The 18,966-nt window shown below is 38.1% G+C and overlaps 1 protein-coding gene across 1 annotated transcript in view; it reads right to left on the bottom strand.

Annotated features, from left to right (window-relative positions):
* The window catches only part of COMMD1 (copper metabolism (Murr1) domain containing 1), an 80,428-nt gene that overhangs the window by 17,871 nt on the left and 43,591 nt on the right, over positions 1-18,966 (bottom strand). The window contains exon 2 of the mRNA XM_008583547.1: positions 7,367-7,648. Coding sequence (XP_008581769.1) covers positions 7,367-7,648 — 282 coding nt within the window. The remainder of the gene's footprint in view (positions 1-7,366; positions 7,649-18,966) is intronic.

The following is an 18,966-nucleotide window of genomic DNA, read 5'->3' as shown; positions in this document are numbered from 1 at the left end:
ATAACACAAAGCAAAGAAGTAGTGGTGTCACTGCTCAGGCTTGTGAAGCTACAACGGTGCATTACCAGGCTCAGCATAAAGTGAGTATTAATCATAGGTTTTAGCAGGTTCTTACTTCTTACTGGCCAGAATTACACAAGAAGACAAGTATTTAGTTTCAATCAGAAGAACTTTTGGAAATTAAAAATAAATGAATATTCTCCTCTGAGATTAGATGTTTACCTCTGCTTCAGACATAATGCTGGGCTTTTCATCCAGAGCCCAGCCTGTCCTGATTCTGTAGAGTGAGTATGGTCAGTGTATATCCTTCTCATCTAATTGATTATAAATGACAGGAGTGAGCATATAAAGAGTTGGTCAGAAAAAAAAAGTAGATCAGAAAAGGTAAAAATCTATCTTCCTCTCTGTCTGTGGAAAACCCAACCCGAAACTAGAGGAGTGCTTGGTAGATACATTAAAACAAGTCTAGGGCCAGCCCGGTGGCGCACTGCTACAGTGCGCCGCTTGGGAGCGCGGCGGCGCTCCCGCCGAGGGTTCGGATCCTACATACAGACCGGTTCCCGCTCACTGACTGAGCGAGGTGCGGGCGCAACACCGAGGGTTGCGATCCCGTTGCCGGTCCCGGTCCGGTACGGGTGCGACACTGAGGGTTGCGATCCATTGCCGGACACGAAAAAAGACAAAAAAAAAAAAAAAAAAAAGTCTAGAATAGGCAACAACATTAGCCATTTTTAAAAAGGGCAATAAAGGGAAGAGTTCTATATTTCAGGATCTCTACATGCAGGGCATCTCAAAATGTGTATGCAAGAATAATTCAATGGAAGAAAAGAGAAATAACATTACTTAATGGTTCGGCAGTGAGGCCAAGAAGTCACAAAAGAAAAACCAAAACATCTTTATAAAATACCAAAATTCAGCCCTAAATAAAGAAATAACTATAAATAACCATAAAGATATAAGTTACCCCTCCCAAAATTAGTGTTTAAAAAAAGAAAACACTCTTATGATAATCTTTACTTAAGTTCCAAGAAATGAAAAAAACAATAATGGGGGTAAGTAGGCAAAAAATAAAATTTTTCTGAAGACACATGTCAGATTCCAACAGTCCTCAAGGCTTGGGTTCCTCAGTGATTTAAGGCCAAACAAGACAGGATTTCAGTCGCACAAGTAAAGCACGTAATGTTTACCCTTTGTTGGTAAAACATTCACCTCAAAGCTTTCTGCATACTTTTACAATTGAATAATGTTTTATTCTTGCAAAACTTTTATTTCTGTTGAAGAAAAACATTCACTACAAGCAAAGTAATTGGGTCAGTAGTGTATACTCATTTTCTCTAGCCACTTAGGTTTCCATAAAGGTTTAGTGCCGTAGTTATTTCTCTATTATTTTGGCTTCCTCCTATTCCAAAGGCTTTATATACTGTGGTTTTTAAAATAAAGTTAATGCATAAGCTTGGCTGCTGATTTTCAAATGCACTTTTTAGACCAAAAAAAGAAGTAATACAGAGAAACTGAGCAGGAGAGAGAAATTTAAATAGGGAAAGGGGTAAAAAAACCACCATTATGAGTTCCTGAATAAATAATCCCAAGTACTCCACAAATTATAGTAAGTAAAAGAAATATGCCCACATATATTGAATTATCACTGTAAAAATCTGATAACAAGTTCTATTAACACATCAAATCATATTGTGGCTATCTTTAACAGGGTAGTACTCAACCCTAGATGAATACTGAAATCATCTGGGGAGCTTTAAAGAATGCTGATGCCTAGGTCCCAGTCCCACAGATTCTTATTTAATTGGTCTGGAGTATGGTCTGAGCATCAAAATTTTTAAAGCTCCACAGGTGATTCTTATGTGTGACCATGGTTGAGAAACATTGCTTTAAAATGACATAAATTGAAGACACTAATTTATTTGCTTTGGGATATATGAATAGACATAAACATACACCAGAGTTCAACAAACACCTGGTCATCCTTCTTGGAAGCAATCTCTTGAAATCCTAGGACAATTAATTTTCTCACAAGTTCATCCAATGTCAGCAGTGTGAAAATAACTTTGACTTGGATGCCTATACGTGTTCTAAAAACTGAAAGCTTGATGTGGAGTATTTCACAAATAACACTTACCTAGAAGCTGGGAGAAGTACTAACCAAGGATCCAGGTCTGACAAAAACATTTCCTGTAGGATTAGGGCCGTATATTTTACTGCCAGTCAAGGTTCTATTATTGTTCACTTTTTTCTTTACAACTTTCTTTGACTTAAGAATATATTTGTATTACAAAGATTTTGTAGGTTAAAGTGTAATTTCAATCATTTTCATAGTGACCACTTTTTTTTAACTACTTTTAAGTATAAGTAATGTAAAATAAACTGCACATATTTAAAGAGTACAATTTTATAAGTTTTGATGTATGTATACACCCATGAAACCATCGCCATAATTAACTTTTTTTCATGTACCCCTCTATAAATCTAATCCATCCCTCCCTCTACCTTTATTCCCAGGCAACTACTGATTTGCTTTCTGTCACTATAGATTACTTTGTATTTTCTAGAATTTTATATGAATAGATCATACATTACGTATTCTTTTTGTCTGGCTTATTTAACTCAGCAAATGCTTTTGAGATCCAACCATTTTGTTGTATGCATTTAAAGTTCTTTCTTTTTTATTGTATCAAAGTTTTTTCTTTTTCAATTTTATATATAGTGGCATATTCCTATCAATGCTTTTTTTGGATCACCATACTATATAACTATCATGTTTGCTTGGCACACAAAATTGTGAGAAGCTAACAAAAGCTCCTGCATGTTGGTGCCAATGGTTTTTGAACAAAATCAGTCTGGTGATCCCGTTTTAGCAGCTATGTCTAAAGCAAATAAGTCACTTATCTGTCTCAGATACCTTCTCTGGAAAATGGGGATATACCATCCTTGAATATACCTATGTAATTCACCTACATAAATTAGATTGCTTAAGGACTCCCTGTCTTCTAAGACCTATTGGGTCTACAGAGATAGGTAAATCTTCAAGGAACACAGCTATGCCTATTTGTTTACATATCATCTATAACTGCTAAAACAAAACTGAGTACAGTCATCCCTTGATGTCCATGAGGGGTTGATTCCAGGACCTCTGTGAATACCAAAATCTGTGGGTGCTCAAGTCCCCGATGTAAAATGGCACAGTATTTGCATATAACTTAACACAATCCTCTTGTATACTTTAAATCATCTCTAATTATAATACCTAATATGATGTAAATGCTATGTAAATAGTTATTATACTGCAAGGTTTAGGGAAGAATGACAAGAAAAAAAGTCTGTACATGTTCAGTACTGACACATTTTTTTTTTCCACAAATATTTTTGATCTGCAGTTGGTTGAATCCATGGATGCAGAACCTATGCATACAGAGGGCTGACTGTACTTGTGACAGACATTAGGCTATCAAAATCAAATATCTGCCCTTTGAAAAAAAGTTTACCAACCTCTGTTCTAAGTAATTATGAATGTTCCTAAAACTAGCCAAAATATCATTTGTACTCATTGTATTTGTTTAGATGTACTGATTGACAAAAATAATTCTACTGTTAAAAAAAAAATCTTTTTATGCCACACTGGTTAAAAAGATCTAAGAAAAACCATAGGAAATTAAAAACTCCCTGTGGGGGAGAATCAGATCGCAGAATAGACGGTCCCCAGTGACACTCTTTCCCACAATCGACCAACTTACAACTATTAAAAAAGCAACTACTGCCAAGCTGGGGCCACTAGAGCTCAAGGGAAGAGGAGGAGAGACCTACGGAGTTCATGAAGTTAGAAGAAGCTGCGATGAGAGAAAGAAGGGACTACTCCAACTGTTTCAAGTCCCAGCCATTTCAAGTCTAGCTCTGGTGAGCACACAGAAGAAGAGCTGGCAAAAACCACAGCTGTGCCCTTTGTGTGAAGTTGCTTGGAGAATACAGGGGAGAGGGGGGTCTTGGTGGACCCCAGGCCAGCAAGACTACTGACAGGGTTCCCCCATGTGAGTGAAGGGCCCCAGACACCTGAAAAAAGGAGCCACTCAAAGGCCAGTGAGTCATAGGGATTGGTGCATGGCCCACCCCATGGGAAGGGTTTGGAGTGCAGGGGGTGGGGCAGACAGGCCCACTGGGGGAACACTGGGGCACAGCATGGACAGGTAATCTGCCCACCAATCAGCACAGGACCACTCAGAGGAGACTGGTCAGGAATATAGAAGTGCAAGGGGTGCAGTTTGCTGAAAAGACTTAGATCCAGACCATAGTTTCCACACAATCCAGGTGTATCAGACCTCACAAGACCCAGAAGCACTTAAAAGGTCAACAATTAAAACCTGAGATGCACAAAAAGCCTTCCCCAAGGAATCAGCAGCAAAGCAACAATTAGCTCAACCACAGGACTCAAGTGCTGGTCCCCACAGGAAGTTCCCCCATTTCTGAAGTAAGCAAAGGACAACAAATTAGTTCTAGTGCAGAGTTTAAGTGGTGGGGGTAGCTAATAATCCAACACAGAAGTGAAAGAAAGCACAAAACACCCACAGATCAGAGACAAAGTTCTGATGTTAACCAGTTTAGGTCTAACATCACCAAAGAATACCTATAAAACCTAAAAGAACTAGAAGCCCCCTGGCTCCCAAGCCAGGGTGAGGGGATCCCAAGGGCCTTAGCCATGCCCCCCGGATATCCACATCTAACCCAGTGACAACTGAGCTGCCACCAGAAGCCCCTGGGCTCTCGAGCCAGGATGGGGGAAGTACAAGGGCTTCAGCCATGCCCCCCTAACATCCGCATCCAGTCCAGTGACAACCAAGCCACTGCAGAAGCCCCCCAGGCTCACAAGCCGGGGGTGGGGGGGCCAAGCTCCTTAGCCACACCGCTCCCACAACATCCACATCCAGCCAGTGATGGCTGAGCTACCGCAGAAATCCCTAGGCCCCTGATTTGGGGTGGGAGAGGTTAAAGACTCCGCATCCAGCCCAGCAATGACCAAGTTGCTACCAGAAGCCCCCAGGGATTCCAAACAGAGGAGAGGGTGGAGCGGGGAGCCAAGGGCCTCAGCTACACCCTCCTGATGACCACATCTACCCCAGCAACAACCAAGCCTCCACAGAAGCCCCACAGTCTCCTGAGCAGGGTGGGGGTGGCCAAAGGTCTCAACCATCCCCCCCAAGTCGACATCCCACCCAGTGACAACTGTGCTGCTGCCAGAAACCTCCAGGCTCCCCAGCCAGGGTAGGAGAGGGCTGAGGGCCTCAGCCATGCCATGCTGATGTCCAAATCTGGGCTGGCAACAACCAACCCACTGCCAGAAGCTCCCCATGCCTCCCAGCCAGGATGGGGTGGGGGCTGAGGGTCTCAGCCACACCCCCCAATGTCTGCATCTAGCCAGCAATGACCGGCCCACCATTGGAAGCCCCCTGGGCTCCCAAGCCAGGGTGCAGGGATGTCAAGGGCCTCAGCCACGCCCCCGACATTCACATCCAGCCCAGTGACAACTGAGCCACTGCTAGAAACCCCCCAGGCTTCTGAGCTGGAGTAGGGGGAGCCCACAGACTTTAGCCATGCCTCCCCCACCCTCTGCAACCAGGCCAGTGAAGGAGCTGGTTGTGGGCCCTCACATCCGTTTCTCTACCCTCTTCCCACCTGCCCCTTCCACTGCTCTGCAACGACATCTTTGCATGTAAAAAAATAATAATAAATAAATAGAAAAGAATACACCAGACACAAAAAGGAAATAAAATAAAAATTAAAGTCTATTTTAAAAATTAAAAAATAAATAAATAAAAACTCCCTGTAGCAATAAAGGCATATTATAAACCAATTCAAAAAATATTAGGAAAATGTCAGGCTAAAGAAATACTATAATAGCTTTCTAGGAGTCTTGAAATTCTTAGAAATAAATGAATGAATATGAGTTTTCATATTCCAGCCTAAATGTCGAATACTTAAAGACAAAATGCAATAATCACTATTGCCAGAATAAAAAATGAACAGCATATAGAAATGGTTGGTGAAACTTAGATATCTAAGTGTACTTACTGTACCTTTCTAATCTGTCAGTTTTTATTTAGAAACTATATGCACACAACACATACATACATACATACATTCAAGGTGTCTTCAAAAAATTCATGGAAGGATTCATATTATCTTTTAATTCAATTTTTCCACAAACATTTTAGCCAATTTTTTGGGGGGAAGCTGGCACAGATCATCCACAAACTTTTTGAAGTTATATATGCCATATAACATAATGATTAAGAGAATGGTCTTTAGGATCAGACAAACCAGTCAGTAAGTGCAATTAGTACTGTTTTATGATAACTGAATAAAAGGTATTCCAAATTTACTTTTGAAAAGAATTTTTAAGTGAATTATCTTTTAAATTAAAATTAAAGTCAGTATGGAACTGCAAACACTGAAAAATCAAAGGAAACTAAAGAAGGAAATATGTGAGGAAACCTGGCAGCTAAAAAATACTCTCATCATTAAGTGGAAAAGAAATAAATTTCTATTATAGGACTTATTTGATTATTTATCTGACAACAAATCTTATTAGTTAATTCAGTGATCTGGGTTTTATCTTCCTAATTACCAGGTTCCTTTCCAAAAGACATAAAAAGTCATTAAAAGTTTGATGCAGGGCCGACACTGAGGGTTGTGATCCCATTACCGGTCAGTAAAAAAGACAAAAAGGAAAAAAAAAAAAAGTTTGATCTAGTAGTCATCTGGAGCATAAATAATAACTTCAAGAAAAATCATGCATACACTAAAATTATCTGCTATAATGACCGTGAAAACTTCAAGGAAAAGCAGCACTGTTTTATAAATATTCAAGATCAAATTGAGAATTATTTTTGAGCTCAATGAAAGAGATATAACACTTAGGGTGTTTAGGAATAATACCTAATGTAATTATGATACATTGCCTCCTATATCTGACCAACTATAAAGATGACAGGGTGAGATGGTTTTGTTCTGTGTTGTTAAATCTCAATTCCTGGTCTTTAATATCTCTATTATTGCTTTGGAGATTCTGACCAAATACCAAAAATTCTGAGATTTAACTAAAATGCAGCAGTCGCCCATGCTGTTCTTCTGAGACAGCTGCCAGGACCCTGAGGCTGGTTTCCAGATGCTGCCCACCATTTGGAGTATACAGATTTTCAGGTGATTCTACCTCTGAAAAGGGATTCTAGAAAACAGGGTCTTTTCCTATTATTCTTATTATCTCTGCAAAGAAGACTGTTATATAAAATCAACCCAAATGTATGGGCTAATGTGCAATGGAAAATACAGTTTACAAAAGGGAATTGATTGAAGTTGAACTCACCTGTCCACTTTTCCCTAATTCCAGCTCTATTATGGCCACAGGCGTGTGTATTTGGGGTGAGTGCCTTGACTGAGATTTGCCATCAACTCTCCAGCTCAGACCTCGAAGCCCACTGTCCCAGCGACTCTGGTTCATGAGGCTCTCTCGGATTTTTGTCTTGTGGCTCTTCCAGAATTTGGAGATGACAGCAGCTTGGTCAGATGTGATCCCACCTTGCTTTTTGGTTTGAGCAGTCAAGAATGCCTCCAGCTGGTTGAAATCCATGTCTGCCGATGCAATAGACTATAAAGATGACAGAAAAAATAAGGAATTTGAATTTGGTAGGTAACTAGAAAAAGATAGCTTTTTAACTACAGATGATATTTTGAGTGATTCTTAATCACTGAATGAGCTTTCAAAAAGGGTCATCAAGTGACAGTAATGAGAATAAGTTCTTTGTAAGTACAAAAATACTCCCTTTCCAAATATTAAATATCAAGAAAGCTGTTAAAAATTCCATGGCACTCAAATTCTATATCAATAATTAGAATCTAATTTTTAAATATCCAATTTCATGGTGGAGGAAAAAAAATTTTAATAACAAAGCACAAGAATAAAGTTAATTGCTTCTCTGATGAAATCTTACATAATTTCAAAGTGCCTTATAGCCAGGCTTAGTTTGATATACTACAATTATACAATGCCTTGTCCATAAAAAGTACCAAGTAAATTTTGTTAAATGAATGCATTATTTTAGCTTTGCAGCCCATCTTCAGCCAAATACCTCATTTACAATGATACTGCTCTGAAATTATATGCTACTTTATATTTTTCCATAAAATTTCAAAGCTTAATTACCATTAACACTGGGTTTTCCATTCGAGCATCCAAGAAAACACAGTAACTAAATATAATCTCGAGTACAATCAAATGCCTTAAATTTGCACAGTACTCTTTAACCTTTCAAAGCATTTTCACATCTATTACTTCATTTGAGCCTCATAATCCATTTTCACAGGCTATTAAGTAGACAGAAGTATTATTAGTTCTCTTTATTCTCAATTTATAGAAAAAGAAACTGAAGCATAGAGAAGCCAGCTAATTTTCCTGAAAAGTCAGTGAGATAAGTGCAGAGCCAAAGCCTCCCACCTGTTAAGCCATGTTTCCCTCTACTTAGTTGTCATAAGTAACTACACAGAGAGGTAGAGTGTATCACTACCAATGAAAAAAATCTAAACTGGTACATTCTGCCAACAATGATACAGAGATGCCAGTACCTGAGAAGCAACTACAATGCTTCAGTTGTTGGCCTTCAGATACTCTAAGACAAACAATAATATGAAGAGTATTACCACAAACTTTTTACTTAACGGTTTGACTGATTCCGTGAGGAATATAAAAGTATTACCAGAACTTAGAGGGCCAACCAATTCACTTTAACAATGAACAGGAAAACAGAGATAAAGATTGAGAAGGCAGTTTGGAGTCAGATTATAGAGCATACCAAAAGCCAGAAGTTTACATATTGTTATACATAGGCAATAAGGAGCTAGGTAACTGGGTAATCATAATGCAAGCTGTATTTTAGAAAGCCGAATCTGTGAAAAGTAAGTCGCTAGACTGAAGTGGGAAATCATCAGAGCGCTGAGGCAATGGAACCGTGGAGAGGAGAGCGACAGTTAATTATTCAGTCCCAGGGACAAGCTTTTCTTTGCCTCTTCTTTCCCTAACCTCTCCTGTCCATGGGAGCTGGCATGAGCTCCAAACCGGACACATCATAGTACCCTCCTTTCTCTGGGCACACTGACTGGCCCAGGTGAATTTCCCAGAAGGATGTGAGGCCACGGTTTCAGACAGCCATCTTCTTTGACCTTATGGCAAAAGCGTGATTGCAATAAAAAAGAATAAAGCCAAGCAGAGATGAGAGTGGGTTCTATTAGGATGATATCTCTGTTCTATAGTCCCCAAGGCCCTGGTTCCTATAGGCCTTCCTTCAATTCTATATGCTGTCTCAGCATCCTTCCCAACTATAGTCACCAATAAATTCCACCTACTACTGTTCAAGATAACTTAAGCTATTTTTCTGTCATTTGGAACCAAGAGTCCTCACTAAAATAGGGCAGTAGAAGTGGGAACAGAGAATTGTAAACGTAGACAATGTACAGGTTGAGTATAGGTTGAAGTGGGACTGAGGCTGGAAGACAAACATGCTGCCTTTCATTTCTCCATTAATATTAAAAAGTGATATGGCAAATATTACAACTTTCTGGTAAAGATATTTCATGTTACAGTTCAATAAACATTTATTAAATATCTGCCTACTTACCAGATATTCAGACCCAAGACCTCTGGCTATGCCACTCAACAGAAATACTAATTTGTATAATATATTATAACAAAGTCAAATTATTTCCACTTCACCTTGCTACACAATATCACAGCATGACCCATGTGATTTGTATTATTCTTTTCCTCAAATATATCAAGAGGTAGCCATTCAATATAACTTCACCTGTGACAGAAATGATTTTGGTTGGGTTCCAGTCAATAATATCTTGAACTGTGGTCAAGTCATCAAATTTAGAACAATCATAAATTAAATGAGGAATTGATTTTGGTTTGAGTTCAAAGTCATCAATTTTCATTTAACTCAAGAAATATTTGAACAGCTACCATGGAACAGACACTGTTCAAAGCACACCACCTCCATCTACTGGTAGCCTAAGTGGGCAGCCTGGTTGGTACTCATTCTTGATTTTTCCTTCTCCTCCACAACTTGATTGGTTGCTTTCAACACTAGCTGCATATTAGAATCATGAGGTACATTTTAAAAATATCAGTTTCCAGATGTCATCCCAGAAATTCTGATTTCTAGAAATTCTGGAATGTGGCCTAGGCACTGGTATTGTTTAAAAGTTTTCCAAGTGGGCCGGCCTGGTGGCGCACTGGATAGTGCGCCGCTTGGGAAGCGCGGCGGCGCTCCCGCCCGAGGGTTCGGATCCCACATGCAGACCGGTTCCCGCTCACTGGCTGAGCGAGGCGCGGGAGCAACACTGGGGGTTGCGATCCCGTTGCCGGTCCCCGGTCCGGTACGGGGGCAACACTGAGGGTTGCGATCCGTTGCCGGACACGGAAAAAGACAAAAAAAAAAAAAAAAAAGTTTTCCAAGGGATTCTAATAGGCAACAAAGGTTAAAAACTAATGCCTATAACCTTTCAATCATCAAGTTCTACTGATTTTAATATCTGAAATAAGTCTCTAATAATATGTACCCTCTGCTCTGTCCCTACTTGGTAGAGGCCTTCACTATCTTGTACCTAAACTAAGTGTGCACCCCCTGAGTCTATCTTCTGTAACACTAAAGTGATCTGTCTAAACTGTGAATAAAATCCTACCACTTCTTCCTTGTTTAAAACTATCCTGTGGCTGGCTATTACCTGCTGCAGTGACTAACAGTCAGGATGCTGTAAAGCATTTTATTATGAGGTATGAGACAAGTTACAAGTAATATGTTAGTAGTAGTAGTACAAATATTGAAGTTTGTAAAGATTTATATTTGTAAGTATAAATTGGAAGGTTTTTAAGTTATTCTTATATCAACAATTTCCTGCCCCATTTTAATTATTTCCTTGAATGGAAGAAAAAAAATTACAAACAACAGGAACTCTGCATGGAAATATATCATGCACATATTACTATCTGTTAAGCATGTCACAGGGAATAAAAAATTGAAAGCTAATAAACTAGGGTAATGGTTCTCAACAAAGCAGTACTGTCTCCCTTAAAGGCACCTGAGAAATGGTAGAGGTTATGTTTGGTTTCACAGTGATTGCAGTGCTATTGGCATCTAGTGAGCAGGAGCCAGGGATGCTAGGCATCCTGAAGTGTTCAAGAAAACAGGTTGGCATACTTTCTGGAAAAGTGTTACCATCTCTGTTGTATATTCTTCCTTTTTTTTTTTTTACAACTCTTTAAAAATGTAAAAGCCATTCTTAGCTCATGGGCTATATACAAAAACAGGCAGTGTGCCATACAGGTTATTGTTTGCCAAGCCCTGCTCAAGAATATCCCACAAAACAAATTGACCTGTATCTCACATGACTTTGCAATGTCCCCCCTGACATGATGTGGACAAACCTGTTTATAATTACTTGAGCCTAGAAATTAACTTTTTTTTTTTTGAACATACAAAAGTATTTTTTTTGCAGTTTTAATAAACACCAAATTTTCAGGAACACTCTAACATAACTTATACTTTGGTTTGGTCAGAACTTTACAAACCGGATGTTGAACACTGGAAAATCTCATTACTAATGGCAATACCATTTAAACTGTCTGAGCTACCAGTAAATACAGCACATCTGTATATATCTGCATTTCTGTTGTGCAGTCATAGTGATTCTACCTATAGATGCAAGCATCTGATTAACCCATATGTTTTAATGCAGTAGTGCCTCAACATTTACATTTAAAATTTTTTTTATTTTAACATTTACTTGTACATATTTGTGGGGTATAGTGTGCTGTTTCAATACATGCATATACTGCACAATGATTCACTTAGGGTAGACAGCATAGTTTTGTACCCGTTAGTCCATCACTTCTCCCACCTCCCTCTCCTCCTAATGTTTACATTTTAAAATACATATTTCAAATTACTTTATTTTCATTTCCTTGTATTTTCCCTTTATATTACATTTATGTCATCGTATTGATTTGTTAGAAATTATGCACGTTAAGTTTATTATGTATAAATTATAATCATATAAGAATTCCATTTAATAATAATAAAGGGGCATTAGAAAATATCTACTATAGGGGCCGGCCTGTGGCTTACTCGGGAGAGTGCGGTGCTGATAACACCAAGGCCACAGGTTCGGATCCCATATAGGGATGGCCAGTTTGCTCACTGGGTGAGCGTGGTGCTGACAACACCAAGGCAAGGGTTAAGATCCCCTTACCGGTCATCTTTTTTAAAAAAAAAAAAAAAAAGAAAAAGAAAATATCTACTATAAAAAGGAGACATCGAGCCAGATAAGTTCGAGAACCACTGAAGATCAAGTCCAAGCTCAACAGAGTAAGCACTGGCTTACAAGGCAAATCACAATCAGGTACCTCCTCTGCCTCTCTAGCTTCATTTCTTTTCATCTCCCTCTGCCTCTCATAATCTTCCACTAATTTGTTTTTCCTTCCATCAATATGGAATTCCTTTTAGCTCCTAAATCTGTCATTCTATCACTATCCTCTGGTCCTTTGCCCATGCTATTCCCTTTACCTAGAAAATCTTAGCTGCCGTTCCTTCATCCCCTTATGTTGTTGACACTACCTTTTTCTTCAGGCTTCAGTATAGATCTTACTTTACACAGGAAACCTTCCTTGAACCCCAAATCTGAGACAGGGGTCTCTTTCTAGGCTGTGTAGTAAATAGTGGTATTTACCACAATGTAGGGTAATTGCCAGGCCCATATCTTGCTCTAAAACGTAAGTGAGAAGGCAGGGACCCCGCCCCTCTTATTTAATATTTAACCTTTGGGGTCTAGCACAGTGACTGGCACATAATAGGTGCTCTGTAAATACGCACTGAAGAAACAGCAAAACTATGGAAGATAGTAAAAAGATCAGTAGTTGCCAAGGGGGTGGGAGGGGGGAGGAATGAATAGGTGGATTCCGGATAATTTTTAAGGCAGTGAAACTATTCTGTATTATACTATAATGGCAGATATGTCATTATATATGTGTCAAACCCATGGAATGTACAATATCAAGAGTGAATCCTAATAAACTATGAACTTTATGTGACAACAATGTGCCAATGTTGGTTCATACATTATAACAAATGTACCACTCTGGTATGGGATGTTAATGGTAGAGGAGGCTGTGTGTATGTACGGGCAGTGGGTATACAGGAATTCTGTACTTTCTGCTCAATTTTGTTGTGAACCTAAAACTGCTCTAAAAAATAAAGACTTTTTTTTTTTTTTTTTTTTTAAAGATGACCGGTAAGGGGATCTTAACCCTTGGCTTGGTGTTGTCAGCACCACGCTCACCCAGTGAGCGAACCGGCCATCCCTATGTGGGATCCGAACCTGTGGCCTTGGTGTTATCAGCACCGCACTCTCCCGAGTGAGCCACAGGCCGGCCCAAAAATAAAGACTTTTTTAAAAAGCTAATTTTAAAAAGATCATGGCAGAAGTAATGTGGTGCCAATTTTCTGGCTCAGGTTTTATGAAACTGGCAACTTCCATCTTGCTCTTGAGAGGCTTCTTCTTAGAACCCAGGCACTATGCCGTAAGCAGCTTGCGGGAGTCGAGTCCTATATAAAAAAGGACTCTAGCCTTCAGCTCTTGGCCTTGGCTGAGCTACCAGCCAACAGCCACACCAAACTGCCAGTCATATGAATGAGGCATTTTGGAAGTAGACCCTCTAGCCCCCACTTGAGCAGACACCTTATGGAAAGAGACTTCCCCTCTGAGTTCTGCCTAAAGATCTGATTCAGGAGCTAAATAAATGACTACTGATGGGTAAAATAAATAAATCATGGATAAAAAGAAATAAGTAAATAAATAAATAAAAGTGAACTCAAGATAATGATGCCTCTTTGAGTAAACTGCTCATTCAGTATCACAGCCAGGTTGAGTATCTCTTATCTGAAATGCTTGGAATCAGAAGTGTTTCAGATTTCGAATTTTTTTTTTTGGGGGGGGGGGATTTTGGAATATTTGCAGAATACATATCGGTTGAGCATCCCTATTCTGAAAATCCAAAATCTCAAATGCTCCAGTTCCTTTGAGTGTCATGTTGACACTCAAAATGTTTTGGATTTTTTGATCATTTTAGATTTCAAATTTTTGGATTAGGGATGCTCAACCTGTATATGACTTATATAAGTAACTGAAAATTGAGAGGCTAATATTTGAAAACAGGAAACTCTGATATTTATGAACCCCAAAGCCTGTCCTTCAGTTCTAAGTCGGTCCCCAATAATTTCATATTTCTATATAATTATTAATTTCTTCTTGCTGCTTGAAAAGAACAGCATTTAAAGTTGGCACTAAAAATAAGCTACAGAAAGTCAGTTTATGTTATTCTTTGGTAGATGAAACATAGCTTTTCCGTTAAGATTCTAGTTTATCGGAATGGAATTTCAGAACAAAGGCTTGGGGATCCAAACAAACAAACATGGATAAATGGCATTTAGCAAAAAATATACTTTCATAAAGTATAATCTTTATACATCAGAGCAAAATGATTCCATATTTTCACCTAGTAGGAATACACCAATAATGCACACCTCTGCCTTAGTTTTCCAATAAAAATGGAAATAACTATGAAAAATAAACTATAGAATACCTTTAGAAAACACTGGGTTCCATATGTATTTGTTTAAATTAGCAAATTCTACTTTTTAGAGCAGTTTTAGGTTCACAGCAAAAGTGAGCTTAAAGTAGAGTTCCAACAAACATTCCTCCTTCACTATAAACACAGTCTATCCCCCATCAACATCCAGCATCAATGCGGTACATTTGTTACAATGGATGAACCAATACTGACACATAATTATTTACAAAGTCTATAGTTTACATTAGGTCTCACTCTTGGTGGTGTACATTCTGTGGATTTTGACAATAAAATAACATTTATCCACCATTACAGTATCATATAAAATAATTTCACTGCACAAAAAAATCCCTTGTTTCACCTCTTTATCTCTCCCTCCTTCTCCCACCAAAATACTCTAATAAATGTCAATTAGATCCAGTCGATTAATCATCCTGTTCAGTTCAACTATATCCTTCATAATTTCTGCCTGCTGGATCTGTCTGTAGCCGATAGAGAAGTGTTAAGTCTTCAACTATAAATAATGGAACCGTGGACCCCGGTATTAGGAGACAGCTCTTAGCAACTGAACTCACCAGACAGCCACGATGGTTTGAATGAAGAATAGTTATTTCTTTAGTGACTAAGTTATGATTGGGAATTAAACAAGATAATACATGAGACATAAATATTTGCTTCTTCAGCCACTTACTTAATGAGAATGGTAATTAAGAATTTCAGAAAGTTATACATTCCCCTAATTTCCATTAAGTAAATGAACTGGAACATACCACACAGGTTTAAATTCATCATCACTTCTGAAGAAGTCAGTCTGACAAGCATATAAAGCTACCAAGAACTAACAAAATTCAACCCCCATAGAAACTACTCATGGTAAACAAAAACAAATCCTTACTTGTCAAATCTTTGCTGTCATAATGTGTAGATGTGTTCGTCAGTCAAGCCTAAAAACTATAGAATGCTGCCAATAATTACACAAGGAAATTAAGACCTTGAAAAAGTAAAAGCAAGTTGCCTCTGATGACTATTAACATTAGCTTGTTAGTAAAGGGTCTTAAAGACAATTTTTTCCCCCTTCTGATTTATTCCATCAGAATTTCTTCTGTGAGAAATATAAATGTACACAATCAGAAACCAAGTACCAAGGCAAAAGATCTTAGTTGCATTCCTCTGGCCTCCCAGAATAAAAATTATATAATGAGCTAAATCAAGTAAAATTCTCCAAAATCAGTTTAGGTAAATTCATGTTTTCTAAAACTCTTAAACATTTTCTTACTTTAAAAACACTAAATATTTCCCTTGAACTTATTTATGCCATTATTTTAAACAGAAAATGATCCAAAACTTAAGTAGAAATAGTCCAAAGAAAAGAAACTTGGTTTTGTCCTTTGTTTTTATCTTTAGTAAATTAGTTAACTCTAGAATGGTTTTGCTGTTTCAAATGTAATTTTTTGGCCTTCAGTTTCCCTACAATTAAACAAAGAGAATGTGCTAAATGATATCTATGTACTCCCAGGATTCCACGTTGCCATATCTCTAGGTTGAGCCACACATAACTGCCAGTATTCAACTTTTTTTGACTGATAAATGAGTCAAAAATGAGTCATGATTCCAAATGGTTCAACCTTACTAAATCTCCTAAATTTATTTCCCCCTATAAACTATCTTTGGCATTATTCAGCTTTTGTGTTCTTAAAAGGGAGCAAAATGTTTAACTTTATTTATGAAAGCTGGTTCTCAATTGTCACTCAGGATTGTATGTACTTTATTAGAAAATTTTTTAATGGGCCGGCCCGGTGGCGCACTGGATAGTGCGCCGCTTGGGAAGCGTGGCGGCGCTCCCGTCCGAGGGTTCGGATCCCACATACAGACCGGCTCCCGCTCACTGGCTGAGCGAGGCGCGGGAGCAGCACCGAGGCTTGCGGTCCCGTTGCCGGTCCCCGGTCCGGTACGGGGGCAACACTGAGGGTTGCGATCCGTTGCCGGACACGGAAAAAAAAAAAAAAAAAAAAAAAAAAAAGAAAATTTTTTAAGGTCTGTTTTATCCTAAAGAAAAAAATGATATTCTGATATGAAAACCCTCCTAAGTTACTATTTCACAATCCATAGTTTTGAATATTTGCAGGATTTGTGCTAGCCCATTCAGTTTTATGAGCCCACTTATCACCTTATAATATTTATTATAAGGTACAGAGTTTTCACCACCTGCCTACTATGTATCCAGCCCTGTCCCAAGCTCTTGAATAAGAAGATGATTATCACATGGACTGGCCTTTGAAGAGCTTTCTATCTAGGGTATAATCAAAAGCTCAGTGCAGTATCCTTGGCCTCCCTCCGTTTGCTAGAAAATCTAGAGCAGTGCTACCGAAAGTGTGGTCTACAGACTAGTGCAATTCCACAAACTTCATTACCAGTCCACTACGAGGTAATTATAGAAAACATTTAGAAACTTTTATGATAATGCAACAGTATTTTTATGTCAGTTAACCTAATAAAAAAATAATTGGAGTTTATATTTTTTTATATATTTTAGTGAGATTACAAAATTTTAAAAAAACAACACATGCACACAATAAAACCGATCCTAAATAGGCAACTTCATTCTTCACAAATATGTATAATTAGTCCCATTTTTGCCATGTGGGATAAAACAACAAAATTTCTATTTATCTGATGTCTCCAAGCTCTGGAACATTACTGGAGCTTTTGTAGTCCAACCTTGTTTCATTTGGCCCAGCTAAAAACAGAAGTAAAATCAAATCATATTTTAAAGGCAAATCCTTATTTCCCATTATTGGATTTAATACACAACACACTGGTATTTCTATCAGGTCTTACTGCCATATTCTGTAATTTTATTTAACACATTAAAAAATTTACACATTAAAAAAGAAGATACTAACTTGGTTTCATAAGTAAAATCTGGAAACGGACGGAATCACCTAGAAAACCTCTGGAATGCCTTCCAAAGCTCAATGACTTGTGCACCTATGTAACAGTCATTGTGCAAGGAACTTTCCAGCTTACCGGATGCTCTAATGTCCAATGAAGGACAGATAGTTGAACAGTTAACCAAGCCCAAAATCTGGTGATACAGAGCTAGGTAGGAATGAGAAAAAATAAGAGTACATACTGTATTAGAGTTGGTATAGAATCTGGTCAAATATATATAAAGATTGAACATCCACAATTTCAAAACAGCCTCAAGCAATTGGGAACATCTCTGATCTACAGCAATTGGTCATTGTGCTCAGATATGAATTTGAGTCATGTGCACTAGGAGATACACTTACCTATAAGTAAAACTAGCCAACTTCCCAGCATTTTCAGGGAAATTTATAGAATTTACTATGTTGTTAACGAAATCAAGACTTGATACTTCAATACCAACAACTTATTTACTTTTGTGTATATTTGAAAATCTTTAATAAGATTTTTTCTTAAAAGCAAAAAATTAATAAAATACTAACAAAAAAGAAAAGGCAATTGAGGGAGAATCTCCATGTGAGAAGGGGAGCTGGACTCTGAGGCTTCAACACCTCTCCTTGCAATTTGTCTTGCCTTTGAGGATAATTCAACCCTTGCAAACAGCCATTTTTGTATACTTAGTAACTATTCTGGTAGATTTGTAAACCCCTATCCCTAACTCTGACTGCATAAAGTTTTTCTTGATCATGTACAAGATTTCATAGAAATTAGAGTGTTCACCAAATATTTACTAAGTGTCTACAAAGCTCTATACCATGCTGAGATTCCTACTCTCACTGTGCTTAATCGAGGGGGAGGCCTGCAGATCACATCTATGATTTTCTCTTTTGAAGTAGTTTTGGCTCTGGTTTATACAAAAGTCCTACTTGGTATCTAGGCCTAGAGACATATCATATTACTAATCCAAATAGTCTCCTCCATTAAATAAGATAATTTACCAGAAATTGTCATCTTGAAATTACAGAAATTAAAAAATACTTCAGAACATTTATACATAAAATTTTATTACCATGTTTATACTTCCATATTAATATCACAGTGATTTAAAAAAAAATTTTTTTTTGGCTGCTGGCTGGTATGGGGAACTGAACCCATGACCTTGGGGTTATAAAGCTGTGCTCTAACCAGCTGAGCTAACTGGCCAGCTCTCAGAATTTTTTTTTTTTTTCTTCCCTTTAAATTTTTATTTTGTCGATATACAATGTGGTTGATTATTATGGCCCATCCCCGAAACCTCCCTCCCTCCCCCCTCCCCCCCCTCCCATCAGAATTTTTTTTTTTTTTTTTTTGTCTTT

The sequence above is a fragment of the Galeopterus variegatus genome, unplaced genomic scaffold (genome assembly GCF_000696425.1).
Source record: "Galeopterus variegatus unplaced genomic scaffold, G_variegatus-3.0.2 Scaffold2963, whole genome shotgun sequence".
Taxonomy (NCBI): Eukaryota; Metazoa; Chordata; class Mammalia; order Dermoptera; family Cynocephalidae; genus Galeopterus; species Galeopterus variegatus.
This window is presented reverse-complemented; position numbering and strand designations above follow the sequence as displayed.